Source organism: Callospermophilus lateralis, chromosome 8 (genome assembly GCF_048772815.1).
Source record: "Callospermophilus lateralis isolate mCalLat2 chromosome 8, mCalLat2.hap1, whole genome shotgun sequence".
Taxonomy (NCBI): domain Eukaryota; kingdom Metazoa; phylum Chordata; class Mammalia; order Rodentia; family Sciuridae; genus Callospermophilus; species Callospermophilus lateralis.
Window position 1 is genome coordinate 80,013,784 of NC_135312.1, and position 23,479 is coordinate 80,037,262.

At 34.3% G+C, this 23,479-nt stretch overlaps 1 protein-coding gene across 1 annotated transcript in view; it reads left to right on the plus strand.

Moving 5' to 3' along the window:
- Nucleotides 1-23,479, plus strand: part of Ndst4 (N-deacetylase and N-sulfotransferase 4) — a 227,694-nt gene that overhangs the window by 181,595 nt on the left and 22,620 nt on the right. Inside the window, exon 6 of the mRNA XM_076864826.2 lies at nt 10,901-11,083. Coding sequence (XP_076720941.2) covers nt 10,901-11,083 — 183 coding nt within the window. The remainder of the gene's footprint in view (nt 1-10,900; nt 11,084-23,479) is intronic.

Genomic DNA, 23,479 nt, shown 5'->3' on the forward strand with positions numbered 1-23,479 from the left:
AACTATGTTCAGCCACTTTTATCATCTCCCTCAACCTTTAGAGCCAACCTCCTAAATCCTCTTGGTCTTTGGAACCCTTTGCTCTAAGGGATGTCCTCTGGGTTGCACCTATGTGCAAAATAATTCAAACCAAGAGATTTTTCCCTGGTGTCACCTTGACCCACAAGAAATTTATATATTTTACCATGAGAAACTAAACTTGATTGAGAAGAAAGCTTTAAAAAAAAAAATCCCATGTAATTTTAACTTGAAGCCTAGATAAAAATCCAGTGTTTCCTTTTCCAGGGGTCTTGCTTGCTTGTCTGGTGATAATGCTACAAAGTAGGAGATGAAAATTTTTAATATAAGCATTAAATAGTTTGATCCTCCCTTGGAACATACAGCATATCCCTCTTTGAACTGTTGGCACTTATCAGAATACTCCCTTGACATTTAAAGAATTAGAAGGCATGTAAATTCTGTAGAGTTGAAAAAAAAATCAGATGATTGTCAATGTTTCACAATGATCTCAGAAGCTTTAAAATGTGCATTTAAATCATAAACATGTTTTAATATAAGGAGCTTTTACTCAGTTGATATAAATATAAAGATGTGTTTTAGATCAAAATGCTATTAATTTATAGAAAGCACAAAGGGATATAATTTTAATCTCTGTCTTCCAATACTTACTAAGATATTCCTTAGGCCATTATTCTTCCTTTCATTTAGAAAATTCTCAATTATAGCAGAATTCACCTCTTTGCTCTCTCCATACTTAGAGTTGGCCTCTAGTTGGTGCCACGTTGGAGAACATACACAGATTAGAATCTACATGAATCTGTATGACCTCACTAGGACCTTCAGAGCAGCAATAGTGGACCTCTCGGTGTCCCTTGTTAGCTCTCTGTCTGGCTCTTTATAAGTGCTATTTTTAAGTTTTATTTCTCTTAATTTTTGTTCTATTCAGCCCTCCATTGTTCCCTCTTAGGTGAAATCACTGCAGTATCCATCGGTTACCTAAATGGAGAACCTGAGTATCAACTTTGATCTTTCTGGTTTTTATCTCTGACACTGAATCAAATACAACATTAAAGATTCCAATCAAACACAAATCCCTAGAGATTCGGTATCTTCATCTTTTGGATCTTATTCTTTCCTATTCCATTGGCACCATTCAGATAATCATTACTTTCTAATCATGTGCTCTTGACAACCTTCTAAATGACCCACGACTTCCAGTTTTACACGTGCATACACAAAATACGCATTCCACCATGTCTCTTCCCTCCCAAAGATCCTTCAAGTGTTCCCATTGCTTTTAGGGTTAGAGTGCAAACCCCTCAAGAATTTAAAAAATCTATATGGACTGGTCTTCTCCTTTTTCACGCTTCCCCCCTCCCTTTCATAGACCACATTTTAAAACTTATAATTTCTAGAATGCATTGTTACCAACTGCCTTTCATCCACACCTTCTCTTTTGTCTAACATAACTTCAGCTGCACACCACCCACCCTACTCCAACCATTCTCTCACCTGACATGTCCCCCCTTGTTTTCCAGATTGCATTCTCCTTTTTTTCAAGATTCCTTCTGTCATTCTTAGATGAGCTCCCTGCCCAAGCAGCTATGTGCTGTCACAGAATATTGGGATTTCCAGTTCACTTTGTGTCATAATCTACTGCTTCATTTTCTGTACTCCCATTTGACCCTAAGTTCCTTTTAGCAAAAACTGTGCATAATTTACTCATTATAATTTCTCCAATTTATAATACATTGGTAGAAACATAATAAACATTTAATAAATATTTGTCAGTTGGTTGAAAGTTGAATAAAGACGACTTTTTACGACTTTTTTCTCTTTCACTGAAGAGTTGAACTCTATTTGAAGCTATTAGAGAAGCTTAAATTGATTGCTAATGGACAGGTTTTTTCTACCCAGTGGCTAAACTGCCTAGGATTATTCCTGGGGTTATGAATTTGCACTTCAATGACTTTTATGTGGCATTATTGCAACATCGTTGAAAAGGAAATTTGATCTCTTACAAAAAAAGAGTGAAGTGAATTTGCTTAGAGGAAAAGCATCTTTGGTTGCTTCCCATTGTGTAAAACCAGGAGATCTTTGTTCAGACTCAGGGTATTCTAAAAGGCAATTATCATAACACCTAAAATCTCTGTTCTAACTTGCCTACTGAAGAAAAATAAAACACAAAATATGCAAAAACAATATGCTTCAAACATGTGTTGGCTTTTAATGACTTAAACCTCTATTAATGTACAAAAAAGAAATGGAAACTGGAGCTCCTGCTCACTGAAATATATCAGGAGCCTTCTGTTCTCTGTTAGAACAGCTGCCCCATTTACTGCTGCTTTGACAAAGTCACTGCCCAACTTCTCTATTCAGGAAGATCAGTGTTTACACTCTAGTCAGTCTTGAATCAAAACAGTTCTGATTTGTTAATAATTCACTAACCAAATATTATGACTGAAATACTGGGACACTGGTAAATAATCAGATGCAGAATGGAACTTCTGTTGCATTTAGTCTGGTCGTAGAAATGGAAAACACAAATAAAAAATGTAATTTAGCAATTCATCCTGTCCTATCAAATGCCAGCTGTTTTCAGGGTTGTAAGATAGAATGTTTTGTTTTTCCCCTCACGTCTTTAGAATTCAGGGACTAATTGGAAAGCAATCAAGCTACTTCACATTTTCTACTGGCAAAGAAGTGTATATCACCAAGGATACATTTGTTCATTCAATAAATATTTGCTGCACACCTATTGTGTGCCAGGAATCTTGTAAAGCACACAGGAATGGACATTAGCAGCAGAGTCTCTATATTCAAGGAACTTACCTGCTAATATGGGAATGAGGGAATAGACAATAAATAACCAAACAAACACACAGTATATCAAGTGGTGAGGACCCTAAGGGGTAAGGGGGTGGGGAGGGCTATTTGCTTTAGAGGGCATTAGATGGGCGAAGCAAGAGAAGCAATTCATTGAACTACACTTGAGTAGCATCTGCTTAAAAAAAAATGCTCATTGCACTTTTTAAAATTAAACAAAGGATTCCATTAAACAATCTTCTGATTTTTATCTGCAGTCACCAGTGGTGGACAAACGTGAATTTATTAAGAAATAACATGAGTTGGGCTGGGGATGTGGCTCAAGTGGTAGCGCGCTCTCCTGGCATGGATGCGGCCCGGGTTCGATCCTCAGCACCACATACAAACAAAGATGTTGTGTCCGCTGAAAACTAAAAAATAAATATTAAAAAATTCTCTCTCTCTCTCACTCGCTGTCTCTCTCACTCTCTCTTTAAAAAAAAAAAAGAAATAACATGAGTACAAAAGAGCTTCACATATTAAGTATTGAACTTAGTCACTTTTGCTCTTGTGTACATGTATCTAATATTTTGTGGTTTAACTATAAATTATATTAGTTATCAAAGGCATATACAGATACATATACAGATATCATAAAAACAAAGAAATACTGACTTTTCATATGAAAGGTATTATAAAAGATAATACATTTATTATACTTGATACATTACAGTAGTCCCTATTTATCCACAGGGGCTACATTCAAAATGATCCTTAGATAGGACAAAACTTTGTATATACAGTGTTGTTTCCTATACATGCATACTTGTGACAAAATTTAATTTATAAATTAGACCAAGGAAGAGATTAGCAATAATAATAATAATAAAACAATCATAACAATGTACTCTAGTAAAAGTTATTCAGTTTATGAATTGTTTTCTTCGGGAATTTTCCACTTAATATTTTTGAACTATGTTTGACTACAGGTAATTGAAACCTGGTGAAGAAAAAAACACAAATAAGGGGGACAACTGTATTCTACGTTTACTTTAATTGAATAGGCATCATCATAATAACTTCCATACAGTGTTTTTCATTTATCAGATGTTTTATGATACCTGAACTTGTTTAAGTATCACAACAAACCTGTAAACTAAGTTATTGTTTTCATTTAGCAACACAGAGGCCTGAGATTAAGAGAAGTTAATTAATAGGTAAAACAGAGAAAGTCCTCAAACCCAGGCATTCTGATTTCACATTCCATGTTTATACTGTCCCATTGTCTGCAAAACCAAACAATATGCTCTAGTACATTTTATAGAAAAGTGAATTTCTATATTTTCAGATTGTGAAATAAATAAAAACTTGTGGGATGCTTTAATCCATCTCTTCTGATTTTTAAAAAACTCTACATTATTTTCTTCATTAAATGTGCTCCAAATTACAAAGACTCAGGTTTTCAGACTCAAGGAAAGTCTTACTTTCAACAGTCAAGGGTATGGAATGTTAAACCCTCAAAAAGAAATAAGTGATTAATTATAAATGTTTGTGGTGTTACACATCTTATATGAAACCACAGTGAAAGTCACATGGAGCCCTGAGCGCTCTGCTTAGGGAAGTAGCCTAAGTAGAAGATCAATAGCGAGAGTGTATTCCGAGTGAGACTTAAAGACATGCACTCATCCACTTTTAGCAGTCTACTCTTTTTCGTCTATCTGACCTACAGACCAAGGGACAAATTTGACTTCAGAGCTTTCCTTTGCTTCTCTCTCTTTCTTTCCTCTTTCCTCTTTTTCCTGTTTCTTTCTTTTGCAAACCTTAATTGCAACAAGAATAGTAAAATCTACCTAAATGAAATACTTATTTTTCTCTTCAATATTTATTATATTGAAATGTCTAGCATCAGTAGTCAGCTGAAATGTATGTATAGGTATAGATAAGGATATTGAAATAACAAGGTTTATTTCCTTCATTTCCAAAAATAAAAACATGAAAATGATACTTTACATTGAATGAATCGTGGGGAAAATTCATAACTGACATACTGTTAGTTGTAATATAAGATTGTAACAAATAAAATCTACAAGATAGTTAAAACGATAGAAGAAGAGGAAGCAGAAAATAAGAGAAGAAAATCTACCGAACTTGTTCCAAAGTTTTAGCAGAACCATAGCATAGGAAAGAGCACCAATTCTGGTGCCCTAACTTTTTGATTTTTAATTTTATCTTATTGTGGTAAGAACACAACATGAGATCTACTTTTTTAACAAAATTTTAAGTGTGCAATATACTTGTCAACTACTCTAAATGCTGGTTTTTCTGGGATTCCCAGTATAGCCTCAGATAGGTCATTGAATCCATTGGTACTTATTTCTCTAAAATAGAATAGTTTCTTAGTACCTATTCAAGAAATAAAAGAAAAACTTTACAAAAATTTAAAGTAAATTTACAAATACTTTAAGTACACTAACATTATTCAACAGCATAAAGTGTTAAGAAATGTCAACCCTAACCAACCTCCAATATGTGTCATTTTTGGAAAACAAAATGTAATGTATAAATAGTAGATTCCAAAATAATGACAATCTTTGGATTGAGTGAAAAAATACTATACTTATATTAGGTTTGGGCAAACTCCTTACTTTGAGTGTCTAAAATATGTAAGCATTTACCCAGATACTAGTTGCCCCAAACTAAAGAGGTATAAGCTGCCTATCATTATTGACTAACATTTATGTCCTGCGAGTTTAGATGAAGAAACAGTATTGCATTCAAATGGATAATGTTAAGTGTAATTTTACTCTCTGTCTCTCGCATGTTCCAGCCTACATTCAGAACAAAAGAAAGATCCAAATTGCTTTCATATGAAAAATCTGAGTACAATGCCAAAGCCCATCAGGGACGTTTTCTCTTATATTCCATCTGTCTTCACGTTTTATGAGAACTAAAAGCCTAATCAATAATTTAACAAGCTAATGGACATATTTTTAAACACAATGGACTCCTTCTGAAAAGGGGCAAACCATCAGAGCCACAGAGGCAAAAATGGAAACTGACTGCTAATATTTAATGCTGGTCGTGAAAAACGCCATGTTAGGGCATGAGTACAGGGCAAGCTGACTTAAAGTGGGGCACACCTTTTCCTGCTCCACACAGCTGTTGCTTCTTTCTGTATTTGTTATTATGCAACTTCCTATGAACCACATATCTGATTACTGTTTAAAAGGTTTGATTTTTTAGAGGCATTATTATATACAGAACTAAGCATTTGAGTTTTAATAAATATTTTAAATAAAAATGAATCCTATAAAAAAATTCTAAATTCCAATTTAAGGTACTATATAATATATTCTGGCTATTGATATTCATGACCACAAAATTTACAATGACATTGTGTTTGTTATACAAGTAAGAAAAGCAAGAAAACTATTCTGGCACTGACAGTGAATATATCTGAACTCAACCTAGATTGACTATATCTGAACTCAACCTAGATGCTTCATTTTACAGAAAAAAATAAGATCTTTAATTTTTATTTTAGTTTTCCTGTTTTTTATTTTCTTCTTCATGTATTTTGGATATTAGCCACTTCATAAAAGAGTCAAAAGTAAACCATTATTAGTCACTAATTGTGTAGCTTGGAATTAAAAACAAGTGGCATGAGAGTCACTCGTCTGCATTAATGCAACAATATCCTGTTTGTCACTATGACAGTGTTTTTCAGCCCACTTAATAATTGTCCGGAGAGTTCATTTATATTTACCAAACCCTCTATCATCAAGATTTATATATTACCATATTTAAAAGCACCATTTTCCTTGAATCGACAAGTGATTTTATTCCACATTGGATTTATTCCACAGATTATATCTTCTCAAATTTGGCTTATGCATAAATATTATGGCTCAACTATAATATTATGGTTGGCAATCGTGTTAACAAAAAATGTTGTTTCTAACGAATAATTAGATGACGAGAAGCTTACCAACTTATTTTTATATTATTGCTGTAGACAAAAGGAAGAATTAAGGCTTGTTTTATGTTTGACCATAAGGGAGTTGACAGCCTTGAGAGTTGAAAGAGAAACACTCATGGAAGTGCCAAGAACAAGATTAGGCAACCTAAGGGTATGCTTGGTGACAGAAGTAATGTCACCCAGACCTCCAGGCCCCTTGGGAACCCCCTGCAACTGACTGTTGATGTTAGCATTTTATGTTTCATTCTTAAAGTCATCCATTGAACAAGATGTCCTGGCCTCCTTTTGTCCTCTGAGATGTAACTCTGGTTATATGAATCAATTCATATCTCTGAGCAGGAATATTTCAAGGTACAATGAGTTGCACATATGAACAATTTGCACCCATGCAGTACACTCATATTTTCTCTAAATGATATTTTAAGATTAAGTAAAAGTATTCTTAACATATAGCAATGAAATAATAATCAAAGTAAGTAAACAAAAGGACAGATTAAGTAGAAGATGCACTATCATGTTAAAATAGTAGCAATATATTATAAATCTGTGGAAAATTGCTGCTATATCCTACTGCATATCATTTGACTTCCCTTATGTAGGCCTCAAACCACATGCATTCTTAATTTATCTTATTCTCCCTACACTCTTCAGAATATTTTTTTTTTCTTTAAAACAAGTCAGTTGTCCAGAAATACTAAAACTAAAATGCTCTGTCTGCACAATAGGTGCTTTTAGCAAGCCAGATATGCACAGTTAAGCTGTGCCTGCAGAATTGTTTTTCTTAAAGTGCAGTCAATTGACCATATACCAGCACTAATTTGTTTCTAACCAGCAAGGCATGTGCACATGCTGCCCCATACAACAGTGATTGCAACTGTAGTGGCCAGGGTGCTTCTTTTTATTTTTAGCAAAGGGAAATTTAATTGCACCAGCATGCCTCAGCTTAGAACCACATAACATCTCCAGACTCTGCTTCCTTCCACAGTCAGATTTTCTATTTGCCCTGCATTAAGTTTTATACATCCCTCATAAAAACAAAGCTTAGTCTCCTATAGAAAATTCTGGAAAAATTACTTAGAACTAGTTCACTACAAAAATCTTTTAATTATGTTAATACCTCAATGAAATGATAACATGTATTTGCCTATACTCTCAAAGTAGATTTTTTAAAAATAATTTTGTCAGACTTTAGGTGTTCACCAGAGCTTTAAAATTCCATCTTAAAATAACAGCACTAGAGGGCAGGTGGTAGATTTCTAGGACATGTTATACTTCTTTAGGCACTCAGCCTGTAGCCTGTTTTTTTCATAATAATTTCAGTCCTGGGAAACTATAATTATCTTGAAGCACACTACTTACACTGTCTTATTTCTTAATTACGGTAGTGACATGAGATAAATGCATACTTATTGGGATCAAATGCATATTATTTTGTGGTGATTATAAAGAAGTTCTCATGACAACAATTGCAATTATATGGTCATCAACTACTGATACTGTTATGTTCTAGAAACTCTAATTAAGTCCTGCCAAGAGAACATTTCCTATTTGAGATAAAAGAGCTAAAGGGTGAGAGAATGGCCAATGCAAAAACCTATGACATAGATAACTCAAGCTTGTTCAAATGATCCCATATGAATCTCAAGTAATATTATTATATCATCTAACATTTGGGAGAGTCAATGTAAACTTCTACCTAAACAAACTATATAAAGAATATTCTTCAATATAGTCTCTATTTTATGATCTGTAGAGTATAAAGTTTGAATATACCCAGGGGAAAAAATGGACAAGAAATATGACAGAAATGATATTATATCCAAAGATAAATTCTGAATCTATTGGTAGCATTGTTTTCAAATACTATAATTCATTGTCTTAAAAGTTTTAATTTAGGGGTCAGGTTCCATAGCAGCCCTTCTGCAGAAGTACAGGTTGCCTTGCCCACCACCCCCCAAAAGAAAGAATTTTTCATTTAGGATTCCAAAAAAATAATGTATCTTTTGTCATTCTATTTCAAAGAAGAAAGAAAAACTATAAGTTGCCAAGATAATACTTTCATAGTTTTTTCACTGTCTTCTATAGAAATATGTACTTTAGCTTTTTTGTAATGGAGAAAGGGAAAAAATGATGGGTGTCAGATTCTATATACGAATGTGCTTGGGTGGAAGGTCTCAGGCATATCCTATGTTGGATGCGGGAATCTGGCTTCCTGAGTTTGAATTCCTGTGCTGATGCTCTCTAGTTGTGGACTTCAAGGAGTTATTTAACTGCTCTAAGTCTGTTTCTTCATCTGTGAAGGGGACAATAGCAGGACCTCCGTTGTAAGAGCATGGTAAAGATTTAATTCTTCATATATGTTAAGGGCTTAGGATCATACCTAGGACATAGTAAATGCTTTGTAAACTTTAGATATTCATTTTGTAGTTCTGAAAAACAAAGGGTCATGTTCTCATCTTCTCTTTTTTGCTTTCAACTATAATGGGGAGTGAATCTGATAATTTCAAAAGGTTTTCCTCAGAGAATTCTTTTCAGTATTCTAGTATGACATATGGAAAAACACTGTCTTTTCCAAACTAAAAGGGCATTCAAGGAAGGAACTTGGTATCTTTTACTTATAATTCCTTGCCAGAGTATTGTTTATTGAATTCTGGTGCAAAGTAATGCTTTTTTTATTTTGAAATAAAAGGTCTCTTCTCTGGGCATTTGCAGTTATACAGTGACATATCTTCTGAACTGAAGGTCATCAATATGACCTTTACTGCAAAGAGTAGCCACCGGGTCTGCAACAAAAAATGGTATAGTAATGGCACTGCATACCCATTTTTATTTCCAAATAATCCAAAATAACCACATCAAGCAACATTCTCTCTTAAAAGAAAGTATGTGAACAATATTTTCAAAACTTAGCTTTTGAGACACTTGACTTTTCTTCAATATTTACTGTTCAATTTCAAATGTTGCATTTATTCTACTATTAATTGTAACATTTTATTTTTCGGTTTTATTAAAGAAATTAATAAAGTACTTTATTCTATTACATTGATTGCTTTGAACGTTTATAGATTTTTATAATTGGTAGTAAATTTACTTTAAAACTATTTGTATTTTAAAATAACTTGACATTTGGGAACAAATACAAAATACTGTTATAGAAAAAGAGCTCTTTTTTAATGAGTTGCAGAAGTAATCTCTGCAATTTAGATCAAAATTATGTCATTCTCCTTTATTTGGTATTTTTAATTCCTGTTACAATGCCTGATAGATTGTAAATTAGATTATCACTATAATTACATTCAGGATTTTGGTTCGTCTCTCCAGAACAATCTATATTTCATTTTCCCTTAGTTTATATACACAAAAGAACAACAGTAACTGAAATGCCATATAATTTTAGAGTTAACATTGAGGTTTAAAATATTGTAAGAAGATTAGTGAGTATGGATAAATGTAATCAATTTCTGTGCAAACATTATTAGTTTTATGAAATTAAATTTTAACTGATACATTAAAATATAAAAATTAAACATATTACTGGGGTACCATGTGATGGTGCAACAAATATATATTGCATAATATGCAAATCAGGTATGTCCTCAAGCATTTATCTTTTCTTTATGCAGAAAGTAATCAAAATCCTTTATTGCACTAAAAAAATCTCCATTAGATAATAAACAAGTATACTAAAGTCTGATTCTATTTCAAACTCTATGTGTGTTTGTGTGTGTTTGTGTGTGTGTATCTACATCAGAAAATATCTAAACCAATGTTTTAATTTTAGAACCAATCTGATTCTGATGTTTCAGTAGTTTGAAAATTACTTGATTTGATGGTTTGATGATACTGATTCCATAACAGGGAAAAAACTGATATTGAAAATTACACTATACTTTGGATAAGCAGTGAGGGAATGCCAATCTCAATAACAACTTTAATTTTAAGAGTGAATTTAAGTGTTAGTTTGATAGAGAAATTAAATGTGGGTCCTTCCCTATAAAAAGATAATTGTACTTCCTATGAGATTCCATGGTAAGGTGACATGCTTCCTGGAGATTTTGCTGCCACTTTTGAGCTTAAGCAGATGATATTATGTAGTCATTTTTATCTATCTTTCAGATCAGTATTTTCATGACCCATTTATCTAACTATGGAAATGATCGTCTGGGGTTGTATACCTTTGTGAACTTGGCCAACTTCGTGCACAGCTGGACCAACCTGAAGCTGCAAACTCTGCCTCCAGTGCAACTGGCTCACAAGTACTTTGAGCTCTTTCCTGAGCAAAAAGACCCTCTCTGGCAGGTAACATTTAATATTCTTTCCTGGGGTAGAGGGAAAGAAACTAGCAATTTGTGACTATCTAATTTGTGTTAGGAAATCTGCCGGACATATTAAAACTGACATTTAAACACAAGCTGTTCTCCTATCCAATAATAGCCTCATTCTCTTCTTCAACAATATTTTTATTTGTATTACATATCAAATGTTTGCAGTTTTTATTTCTATTCCTGGGTTATTTGTTTGATCAGTTTGAAAATTTTGCATTGAGGATGCTGTTATATTGTTGGTGTGCTCCCCATGCTAAACATTTGACTAGTTTGCAGCATATATACTAAGTTGCAGTAAAATGGTTAGCACTCAAATAATTTAATTTAAAAAATACTGTCAAAAAATGGTTAGCACTGAGTATTTGGGACATAGAAACCAAGAACCAAGATAATCTAAGACCCTGTAACTGTACTGTTCAAAATATAGTACATACGAAAAAGGAAAAGCAAAGTTTTACCTAGTGCCCATAGGATTTAGTGTCTCCTTAGCATATCTTCACTTTTCTTTAAATCTTACTAATTTTTCACTAACATTAGACCTACTAATAAAGAGAATTGTCAATTTTAGGATTTCTTTTACCGATAATTCAACTTCACGTGGGGCCACTCAGCTTGGATGCATCAAGTGTAAACTATCTGCTTCTTAGCAGTTAGCTAGGAAAATGCTGCTCCCACTTTCCTAGTTCTTTATGCATCAGATTATATCGACCCACACAATCAATAAGCTGGCTACAGAGAGCAGATCAGATGTTCCCCTGCTAAGCAGTCTCTAGAGAATCAGTATCATCATTAATGAGAAATTACTGCAAAACAGAATTTTTACCACCTCTCTCCTCCTCATCAAGATTGTTTCTTCTTTTTCCATAAATCATGTTTCATTTGACTATATCTTCACAGTCAGGAAGTCTTGTGACATTTTTATTGAGCATCTGCTATGTGTAAGGCAATTTACCTGCTCTAGAGCATACAAAGAATAAGATATGACACGTTCCCTCAGATGCTGTGTAGGGTTTGTTCTTTTCCACTATCATATTTTGAAATGTATTTTAAACTGACTGCTCTGCTAAGTCATGCCATATTCTGCTGATTTGTCCAGCAGACATTTGCCACTTGTGTTTACATTGAACTGCTCACGTTAATTCTCTTCCCTTCAGATAAGTTGCTTGTTTTTTTGGAATACAACTTAGACAAACAGAAACAATTTTTTATGAGTGTGTGGAGTCACATTAAAAGATGATTTTATAAAGGCAAAGCATTATATCCCATAAATGATGGTTACTCAATGGCTCACATGCTTTTGTAAAATTGATGAATCATTGATCGTAAGTCACTTATTTTCTTACATGTTAATATATGAAATATCTATAATTTATGTTTCAGTAATAATAAAAAGCAGCCAAATTATCAAAGTTTCAGACAGACAGCTGACATAAAAAGAATCAATCAATGGCCCTCAACTCTCTTTTCTTTTGGAGAAAAGAGGTTCTAGTTTTAAAATAATGAAATAAATTGTCATATTTTTTGAACTTTATAAAATAAAAATATTTATGTATTAATATTGTTTTGCTATCATTGAAACACTTTTTTTTACAATGGGAATATAATCAAACATATGGCTACTCCAATATGATTTGGTTAAGATAATGATTCTAAATACTGATTAAATGTTTTTTACATATAAAATTATCAGATATTGTGCTAATGAATTAGGGATACAATATAAAATTGAAATAAAAAAATAGGGATGGGGTTGTAGCTTAGTGGTAGAATAGTTTCCTAGCATGTATGAAGGCTTAGTCCCCAGAACTTCAAATAAATAAATAAATAAAATAATAAACTGCAATTATTATTTATAGAATTATGATATTTTGGAAGGTATAATTATATTATAATATTAACATTAATATTAATTATTTATTTATCAATAAACAATTGATCATAACCTCAATAAAATAATGCATTAATTAAATAATGAATATACCAATAAAATTAATAAACAAATAAAATAATTAATCAAAAACTATTTCATAGAATTAACAAATTTTTGTTACTAATGTTCATATAAGTTTAGGAATATTCATATATATTATCATAGCAATCTATTGCAAGTGTATTTAAGTTACACTCAATAAGAAATGTTTTTATTGAAATATTTCCTTTGCTACCTTATGAATTATATTATTTATATTTTTTATTTTTACCTAAAGATTAAATAAAGTTGCAAACATTCTCTGCTAATAAAAGTGTCACATAATCTGAAGTATATTTAAGATGGAAAACAAGGAATAGAAAACAGAAGAGTATTAAGTTTAAGAGAGAATTTAGATGCTTAAGATTTTAAGAGCAGTCAACTGATTGCAGCAAATTGGATAAACTTTGCCAATTATAAATGATGTCCAAAAAACCCTAAGTGGTGAAGTAATGACAAGTGCATAAAACCTTTATTTCTTTTCCTTGAAGATTATTTCTTCTTTCATGTTTATGTCTACAATATGGAACAGAAAGCTGAATGTATTTCCTTTATACAATAAAAATTTAATTATTAAAAAGAACAGATAAGCAAACCTAGCATTTATTGGTAAACATTTTATAGTCCATTGATCATGACTCTGGAGTTAGGATAGATAAATATGAGGACTCTTGTCATTGTTACATACTGTCAAAATGAAATATTAAGATAGCTTTTTGTGTTCATGAGGAGTTCTTATTTAGTATTAATCTCTTTTAAAAGTAAGTCAACTATTATTTTTCTTTAGATTTTCAATTCACACTTTTTATTACCACAAATAGAAATAAAAAAGTGCAAAATGGTAATCTTCACATCTATTGAATTTTCTTTAGTTCCTTATGTAAATTTTCATTAGCACCAACTACCATATATGTGAGGCTGCTTTATCACCTAATTAAAAAGTGCAATGTGAATATCTGCCATTGGGCTGATAAGTACAAACAAGATGCATCTGTGCTCCTCTCTCACGGGAAATTGATTCTTCTAAGGCTGATTAATATAGTAGTGTGTGCTGCGGACACACATGGAATGCAATCCCTGGACTGTTTCTTTGTCAGTTAAGTCCCTCCTGCGGAAGAGTCTTAAAATTATGCTCACAGGTAGTTATTAATTCATGTCCCTTACTGTTTTGACAGAATAATCATGCAAACCATGAAAGAATAGTTTCTCCCCCCCACCTCTCTCTCTCTCTCTCTCTCTCCCCCCCCCTCTCTCTCTCTCTCCCCCCCTCCTCTCTCTCTCTCTCTAACTCTTATTATAGAAACCAAAACCAAAACAGGGAGGCAGCGGGAAGGTCAAATTCTTGTGCATTCCCTAATCGATGCTTTTAAGCTCTCAAGCTGTCAGGTTAGCTCAGTCTCAATCTTCACTCAGTCACTCGGCAGACTCACTATCAACAAATATGCCAAGTGTGATGTGGATTCCTGCCTGCCCGTGTGACCAGGGGAATGCTCAAAGAGCTGCAGCTTCTCTTGTCCATGCCTGTGTCTCCAGGGTTAAAGAAGTGAGAAAGTAAATCACAGTCTGCTACCCTTAGGTGGTTAGCACTTTTGTTGATTCTAGCCGTCAAAGCATCCGGCTCCAGTGAGAAATGATGAGATTTGAATGTCTGTGACATAAACAAATCACAAGATCTAGCACCACACAGACTCTAGGTTCGATTAATATGTGTCCACTGAAGTAATGAATGAATGCTGACACAGAGAGTTATAGATCGAAAGAGCAGAAGAAGTTGGAGACGTTTAGCCCAACTTACTCATTTGAGAGAAGTGGATGTCAACTAGTGAGATGTTCTAAGTCAATTGACTTGTTAGAGATGAGCCAGGACCAAAGCCCAGGTTTTCTTTTCTTTTTCTTTTCTTTTTTTTTTTCAGGTTTTCTTATTCTTACTTCAGTACAGCTTCGACAAAATGGTGGTTTTGCACTTAGAAAAACAAATCTACTTCTATCACCCCCTTCATAGAATGAAATTTCAGGGTTATGCTTTCAGTGTTGAAGGACCTACATAATAATAAGAAAGGTCTGTGCTTTCATGGAACTTGCAAACTGTAATATCGCCTTGTTTTAGTAATGAAATGACATTGTAAATTTGTCTTCATATTTATTCCTCTCTTTAGCACTCTATAACATTAATAATTGTTACTGCACTTATCACTCGATATTGCTTCTGCCTGTCATCTGCTATCTCAACGAAACCTTGAGGAGTAAGATGATGTTTATTTATATTTATAACCTAGAACTTAACATAGCACAATAGCCTCTTATTAAAGTATCATAACAGAATAAGCAAAGGAGAGGTGTGCAAAGAATAATAGAAATGCAGCACTTGTTTCTTAGAAGTCAGAACTTAATGGGAAATAACCTTGAGGAACAGGTTAAAGACCACAGGAGAGCTTTGGAACCCACCAGTGTCATTTGGATTTGATTGGCAATATGGAGCAATCAGATGTACATTCTACAGGTGAGAGTGAATTGACAAGAGAAAAATGTTAGTCAATATGGATAATAGGAGAAGACTTTTTTTTTCAGGACAGGAAAGAAAAGAGAGATGGGCTGGGGTTGTGGCTCAGTGGTAGAGCACTTGCCTAGCACGTGTAAGGCCCTGGGTTCGAGCCACAGCACCACACAAAAATAAATAAACAAAATAAAGGTATTGTATACAACTAAAAAAGAAAAGAGAGGAGAAGTTATAAAAACAATCTATGTATGAGAGAAGTAGATTCATAGCTATAAGAGTAAGACTGTCAAATAAAAAGTGGTAGAGCTTGTTTGTAGGAGAGAAATAATAAGGAAAAATTATTAGAGAATAGTTAACCCACAGCTAGGAAAACCAAAGTACTACAATTGCATATTTTTCATTTTGATTCATTGCTCTTTTAGCTTTTCCAGTGAAATGGTCAGTATAAATTTTTACCACTTCACAAATGACATAGTGAGAAACAGACTTCATTATCATTTAAAATATTTTTTCTAATCAAAATTTTAAGTTTCTCTTATACCATGCTACATCTCTATTCCTAACTCAATAACATTATGTTTCTTAACTCAATAATATTATTATCATTGAGGAATGTCCCTCAAATATGGAAATAAGTCCTTGTGATTTTAATTCTTTAATTTACAACGAAGCACGTCACTGTTCAGATTATACAAGAAGGTCAGATATTGTGACATCCCAAATAGTGACATAAGTCTTGGAGTTTCCATTTCTTGTCATTCAGTAGCAAACATGTTCTTGTCAGATATCGAATTCTTCACACAAACCATTACTGAGTTTCAGTCATAGAAAAACTACTTGTAGAGAGCTCCATCAAATATAAAATATTATAACACTTTCATACTTTCTGAACTAAAATCTTCATAAAAATATGTTTATAAAAGGATGGAGAAAAAATATATTTGAGCACCTCATTCAAGTAAAAAAAAACAAACAAAAAAGTGTTCTTTATAGAATAGTGAGCTTTACAGAAACTTCTAGTGACTTTATTGTCATATGATGAACTAATTACACTATTCAGCCATCTAATCCATAATAGTTTGGAAATTCATTTTTTATATTGACTTGATCTGTTCCCTATGAAGATATTCATAAAAACATGAACAAAAATATAAAGTACTACGTGCTGGAGGGTGTAGTCCTCTGTTTACAGATAGAGCTACAAAGCAAACATGCACCTTCTGAATTTCACTATGAGGATATTTCTTGGCAAAAGGCCAATAATATTGGTTTATTTAAATAAACATGGGTATAATATGATGAGGAACACAAAGATGTTTAGAATACACCACAGAAATGCTCTGCTTAAAGCCATACTCTTGAAGTTGTCACCTATCCAAACACACACAGAGCTAAGGCCCTCCAGCCCCAGCCCAGAGGCCAGCATTTATCCTCATCTATAATTCAGGGTACTTTGGTAGAAAAGTCTGAAAAATGATGAGACTCTCATGTGCCACAGGAGTTCTATACAGAGAGCATCCATTATGAACCAGTGCACTCAGCAAAGGGGAGGTTTTTCCAAGATACCGAGGGGCTGAATGGCTTTCACATGGAGGACAAAGAGAATCGGAATCCTGGTGAAGATGGGGTTTGTTTCAGAGATTTTCCACATGCATTTGCTGATTAAAGTGTTGAGAATAAACATTTTAATCCCTTGCCGATTAAAATGCCTCAGTAGTGCACGTGGATTGCATTAGGCTTAAATGACAATGAAAGACAAAAGTTGGAAGTCATCAGCCTGAAAAAAAAAAAAAAAAAAAGACTTGGAAAAGGGTGTTTGTGGAAATGACATAGCAAAACTTAATAAGCAGGATAGATTTTAAAACAACACAGCCATTTAGGGAGGGAAAAAAGGTAATTTTTTAAATCGCCTTTTACAGCATTCTTCAGACAGTGAGGTCAGAATAGCAGAAGGCAAGCCAAGGGGAAATGAGGAGGAAACCAATAACCTCTAAAATGTTTGTAATTAGCAAAATCATCCTTTCACTGTGAGCACCGGTTGTTTCTAAAGTTTCAACTATTAAGCTCTAGGTATGCCCTAGTTATCTGGAACAGGCACATGATATGGATGGGGATAATCAATCTTGAACTGAGAATTCCTCAGTGTCCTTGTCAGTGAAGGATGTAGAGATGAGCAAAGCAGGTTGGGGTTTTTGGTTTTGGTTTTGATTTTGGTTTTTAGAGGTAAAAGGGAAATGTCGGCTTGATGAGATCTAATGAAAACAGAAGTTATTTTCGTGCATCTATAAAAACATGGACTTCAAAATAAAGTAGGTATATGATGTTTGTTTTTAAAAATCCATGGTTTTAGTTTGATTACAAATTTGCAATTTTTACTTTTGGAGAGAAAACATATGGGTGCTTCTATCCTTCTAAGTAACATAATTTCATTAGAATTTATTGCTCTTTCAAAGCCTTGACCATTGCTTCAGGGAGTCTTCTGCCCACCTTATTTATGTCTACTTAAAAGTAAATTTGCCTCATATATTCTTTGTACAAAACTGCCCGTATCACCTTCCCTTTGTAAGAGCTGAGTTACATGCATTTTCACTAGACTGACACTGTAACCAGGTGCTGCCTAAAGCAATACCAACTGAAATTTCTTTTTTAAAAGTTTAACTATATCTATAGTGCTAGATACTTAAAATGGTAAATTATGGTTTAACATTACTGCAGCTTGATTTTCAGAGGGAATGATCAGACCGGAGAATGAAAAAGGATGAATGTAATTGCTTTGTAACTTTTTGACTTTTAAAATTAAAACAATAGAAATAGAACAAAGCTTTTTTCGGGGAAGATTCTTTGACCTTCATAATAGTGTCTCTCTCTCTCTCTCTCTCTCTCTCTCTCTCTCTCTCTCTCTCTCTCTCACACACACACACACACACATACACGCACACACACACACGCACACACACACACAAACACACACACACTTTATTTAACTGCCCAGACAATCCCAGCCTAGGAATCCATATCTGAAACCAACTTGCTAGGTGACCTTCAGCAGGACCTGACTAAAACACCTTGCATCTCAGCATCCTCAGCTATAAAGAAGGGATAATAATATCTGCCTTGCCAGGCTGCTTTGAGGATTAGAAATAATCTATGTCAAGCAAGTGCCTAGAATATAGAAGGTGATCAATAAAAGTTGGATATTATATTTGCTGGTATTCAAATATTCAGACAACATAAGGAAAGTCAGAGTAGGGAAAAAATCTGAACAAACATTTCCAGAATATAAAATAAGAAATGCAAACACCCTGCTAATAAAGTTGTGATTATCAGACAAAAGGGGAAATATGCTGGCAAAAAGGGTAAAAGCAGAAATACAAGCATCTGGAAAATCTTCAAATAGCACAATGTAGAAGCAGCACAGTTATAAAGAAAGGCAATCTGCTGAATTTGAAGAATACAAATGCCAGGGACTGTAAAATACCTACAGGAAGAAGTGAAGCAATGTAAATTTGATTATTAGCAATAAAAACATTTGGAATAGCAAGTATTGTAAAAGCATCCCAATAATTTTATTTGATAGTTTGCTCCTATAGATATAACATCTGGGAAAGTACAACTAGATATAACTAGCATCATTGTTTACAAATAAAGACATGTCTATCCATGTTCTGTGTGTAAAGAGAAAAAGAAAACTCTTTTTAAGTTTTATATTAGATCTGCCTATGTCTGTGAACATTTTATTTCACTAGTTTTGCAAGAAGAAATTAGAATGAGAAAGACACGGATACTGCAATAAAGAAGATAAGTGGCCTCATCGAACATATGAAAAACAGGAAAGATCTCACAGATAAGAGTTTGACTTTCAACAATGACACCAAATAATCCATTGGTTCACTCTTCTACCTTTGCTAAGCATAAAGAAACCTTCTGAGCAAATGAATAGAACACCTACTCTGATATTTGCCCTTTGCTGAGCCACGTGTGGGGAAATTCAATAATTGTAGGTCGTGGAAAATACATTCCTCTTGCCAAACACAATTGAGGAATGAAGTTCTTTGCAAATAAAGCAGTTATATGATACTGAAGTGATGGCATGAACACTTAGAAAGAACTAGCTTCTAGTGAAGGACAGAGCTGGAGATTTTCAATTTTTTTTTGTGTGTGTGTGTGGGAGTTTCAGAAGCAAAATTTCTACACAGTTCATAGTATGTTAATTTTTAAACATATGTCAAAATTTGCCTGTGCCTATTGCTAAATATTTACTGTGTCTTCCCTAAGTCAATCAGTCAGTCCTCTGGTATACAAACATTTAATAGGCACTGCATGTATTATTATAGCAATGAAGAAGACAGAGGCCTTGTCTTCAGAGAACTTAACATTTTGGTTGAGACAGAATTACTAGGGATAACAACTATACTATATAAAAACATATACACACAAAGAAAATAACATCAGGCACTGAAATATAAATGAAGAAATCATGACGGGAAATCATCATAGACAAAAGTAGGAAGAAGTATGGTCATCAGGGAAGGCCAGCCGCCTGGAGTGCTTTCTTTTTTTCTTTATTTGATAGCTTTTATTGGCACATGGGTGATATTTGAATTGAGACCTGAAATGATAAGAAGTGCTGAAACTATTGACTGGATAAGTTGCAAAAGCCAAGAAAATCATTCATAAGTCAAACTAGGGTTACATAGGGGCCTTGTGATCATCTGGCAGGGTAGACTATATCCTGAAATTTGTGGAAGAAACTCCAAAGTATTTCTCTACAAAGCAACTCACACATTCCTGAAGTCTCCTCTGACTTGTGAAATGAAACTTTTCCTGTGGAGGGTCAGTCAACGGAGGTGCCCATGGATTCTGAAAGTGGTCCAGGAAGTCTGTTCTTCAGGTGGACACTTGCAATAAACCAGTCTATCAGTACAATTAACCTCTTCCTTTTGCTCCAGTTGCTTTACTAATCTGGACAAATGGAAAGAAAGAGCCAATGTGGAATCAAATAATAAACATCCTCTCATATACAGCATAATATGATCATTCTAAACTTATTAACCTATTTAAGGCTTTTGACAACCATATGAAGTAGAGACTATTGACCATTTTTATAGTTAAGAAAACCAAGATCCAGATAATTTAGAAAAAGACTTAAGGCATAGGCAGTATTCCTTTTGAGCTCTTGTCTTCATGACTGGCCTAGGCTACCCCTATAAATTAAGTAGGGGAAGCTTATGGTGGACATTAGCTTAAACCAGAACAATCAAATTTTGACTGTGAATTGGGGTAAATCTGGGCATAGTATAGAAAAATTAATTCTTCAAAGACTCAGAGGCAGGCATGGATGTTTCTATGAGAGTGAATACAGCATAGCTGAAGCAGTGGGTTGGTGTCAGCAGTTGTTAACTCAGATTAGTACCAAAGTGTTGTCCACGAACAGGTTTAAATTGTCGCTGATACACCATGGGACAAGAAGCTCACGCCAGACTGTAAATCAGCTGTGTCACTAAGCACACTGGTTGTTTCAGCTGCATTTTATTTTTATCTTGTAACAGGATATTGTCATTGAAGCAAGAAATTCATTGATTCTCATTCTGGCACAAGCTCTTTACCTACTCATAGACAAGTACCTTGAAATATATTGAGTAAAGTGAAGTTGTAATTATGACATTCAAAAAATCCTTGGCTAACTAACATGGAAATGTGTGTCTCACTCACATAACTGCCCCCAAAGTGGACAGGCAATCTAGGAGACAGACAGTTCTGTTCCACAGTCCCCAGGCCAACAAGTTCTTCAATATATGGCTTCCACCTGAGTTCACGGCACAGGCTGCAATTGTAGCCATGTCACAGATGGCAGTAAGTGGGACAGGGGAGACCCAGGGAGAGTAGCTTTACCTTAAGAGAATACTTTACATTATTTTGACTTCTTTCCGATGAACTGCAATTATCCATTTAAAGAAAACTAAACTCAAGAGAGATTTTGAAATGTGGTCCCTTGCCAGAAACCTATATACTAAGCAAAATATGGATGTTTCAATATTAGCTAAAGAAAAGGAGAATTGTTTAGTCTTCTTTGTAACAGTAGAAAACATGGTTAGAGAGTTAAACTAAAGCAGGACTATGCAGGATTTAAAAATGAGTACTGAATCCTAAATTCAATATTTAATAGAGTATAAAATATTTCTGTTGAAATACAGTATTCAATAGAAAATGGAAATAACAGTTAAAATAAAAATCTCAGTTATGCAAAATTTTAAAAAGGAATGTTGAGTTTACTAATTTCTAATTAACTAATTTCGTTGTCCTTTCTAAACATGAATTTTTAAAAATACAAGATATATAAAATCTTTTCCAAAGTAAATTCTAACATAATGCAGCTGTCTGTATGTATACAATGCTAGCCTTTTTATTCTGTGCTTTATGCTTATTCCAGTGGGAGTTGAGGATAGAAAACACATTTGTATCAAGTGCATCTTTTAATTTCATAGAATGTGAATGGTCACTGCCCATAAGTAGTGTTCTTTAGAAGCAGAAGCTGAGAGAAGGATTCAGCTATAAATGATTTATTGAAGAAATGTTTTCAGGAAAAAACTATAAGGAAGTTGTGTGATTGAACAGATAAAGGGAAAACCCTGGGTGAAGATATGTTCTCAGCAAAGTATCACCTTGACTTGGTCTTCAGGGACAGTTAGTCACACAATTGCTTCACCTCAAGACCAGCAGGTCTGTCTCTTGTACCTTTGCATCAGCCACCCCTTGAGAGTGGGGAGGGCCTGTCATAAGGCTCTTATCCACAAGCCCAGGATCATTCTCAATCTGCCCCACTGAAGGCCATTAGCTGTTGAGGGGTTGGGAGGGGGCAGATAGGGTAAAGTTGCACCCCCAAAAAGAGATATTTTCACTATAGAAAAGAACATCCACCATAATATACTTCTGGTTCCCGTTCAGCTCCACTTGGTTTTTTATTATGTTTAGTGCCCCCAGTTTTTCTAAGATTCTATGAACATAACCCCTGGAGAAACTTAAAGGAGAAGAGTTATTATGAGAAAGTATAACTGCCTTGCTGCATTTAGTCCTCAAACTGAAAGCAATTTTTATTTTCTCCCACCTTGTCCCCTCTTCTGGATTTCCCTCTCCCTTGGCTCATGCTGTTGCTAGAAGCTGTGCCTGTGGACTCAGCTAGTCTCAGAACCAAATCAGTCCCCGTAGCTGTAGTTTGTTCCACTAACTCACCTCTTACAAATTGCCCCAAGATACGACAAAGAAAAGGTGTGCTTCAATAATAACAACTTAAGTTGTGAAGCAAGGAGCTCGCTGTGGTAGACTCTGTGCTGGTTGTCATCCAGCATTCGTCAGACAACGGTTGCTGTACTTTCCCATTTACAACCAAACCAGGTGCGGACATATTGAGTATCCTAGTGGATTATTTGAGTGCTAAACACAATTCTCCTATTCTCACTGTGTGGTAGCTACACTGCTTCCTCATGATGATCCAAGCTTAATCATCTCCAGGAGGATGATTCATTTCTGTCTGCTAGACTACTGGCACAAGATGTCCAAAGTGACCAGGCAGAAATTACACATTCCAGTCTGGTCATACTCCTACCAGTCCCCTGGTGGGAGTTTTCCTCCTCAGGAACTAGAACTCCAAGACACACAGAACATGAAGTCATGGAAATGAAAAACCTATCATGCAACTACAGAATGAGAATGATGGTGAATAGGTTCAGTCCTATATCCACTCCTTCATTCCTGAACTTAACTATACTACACTTTGGAGACATGGTACCAGATACTAACTTTCTATTTAAAGAGTCCACTATATCTTCAAGCGGGAGCCTCAATTTCTTCTTGCAATAGGTCTTTTCACTAGATAGTGGGATAAGTTGAAGGACCAGTGACTCTCA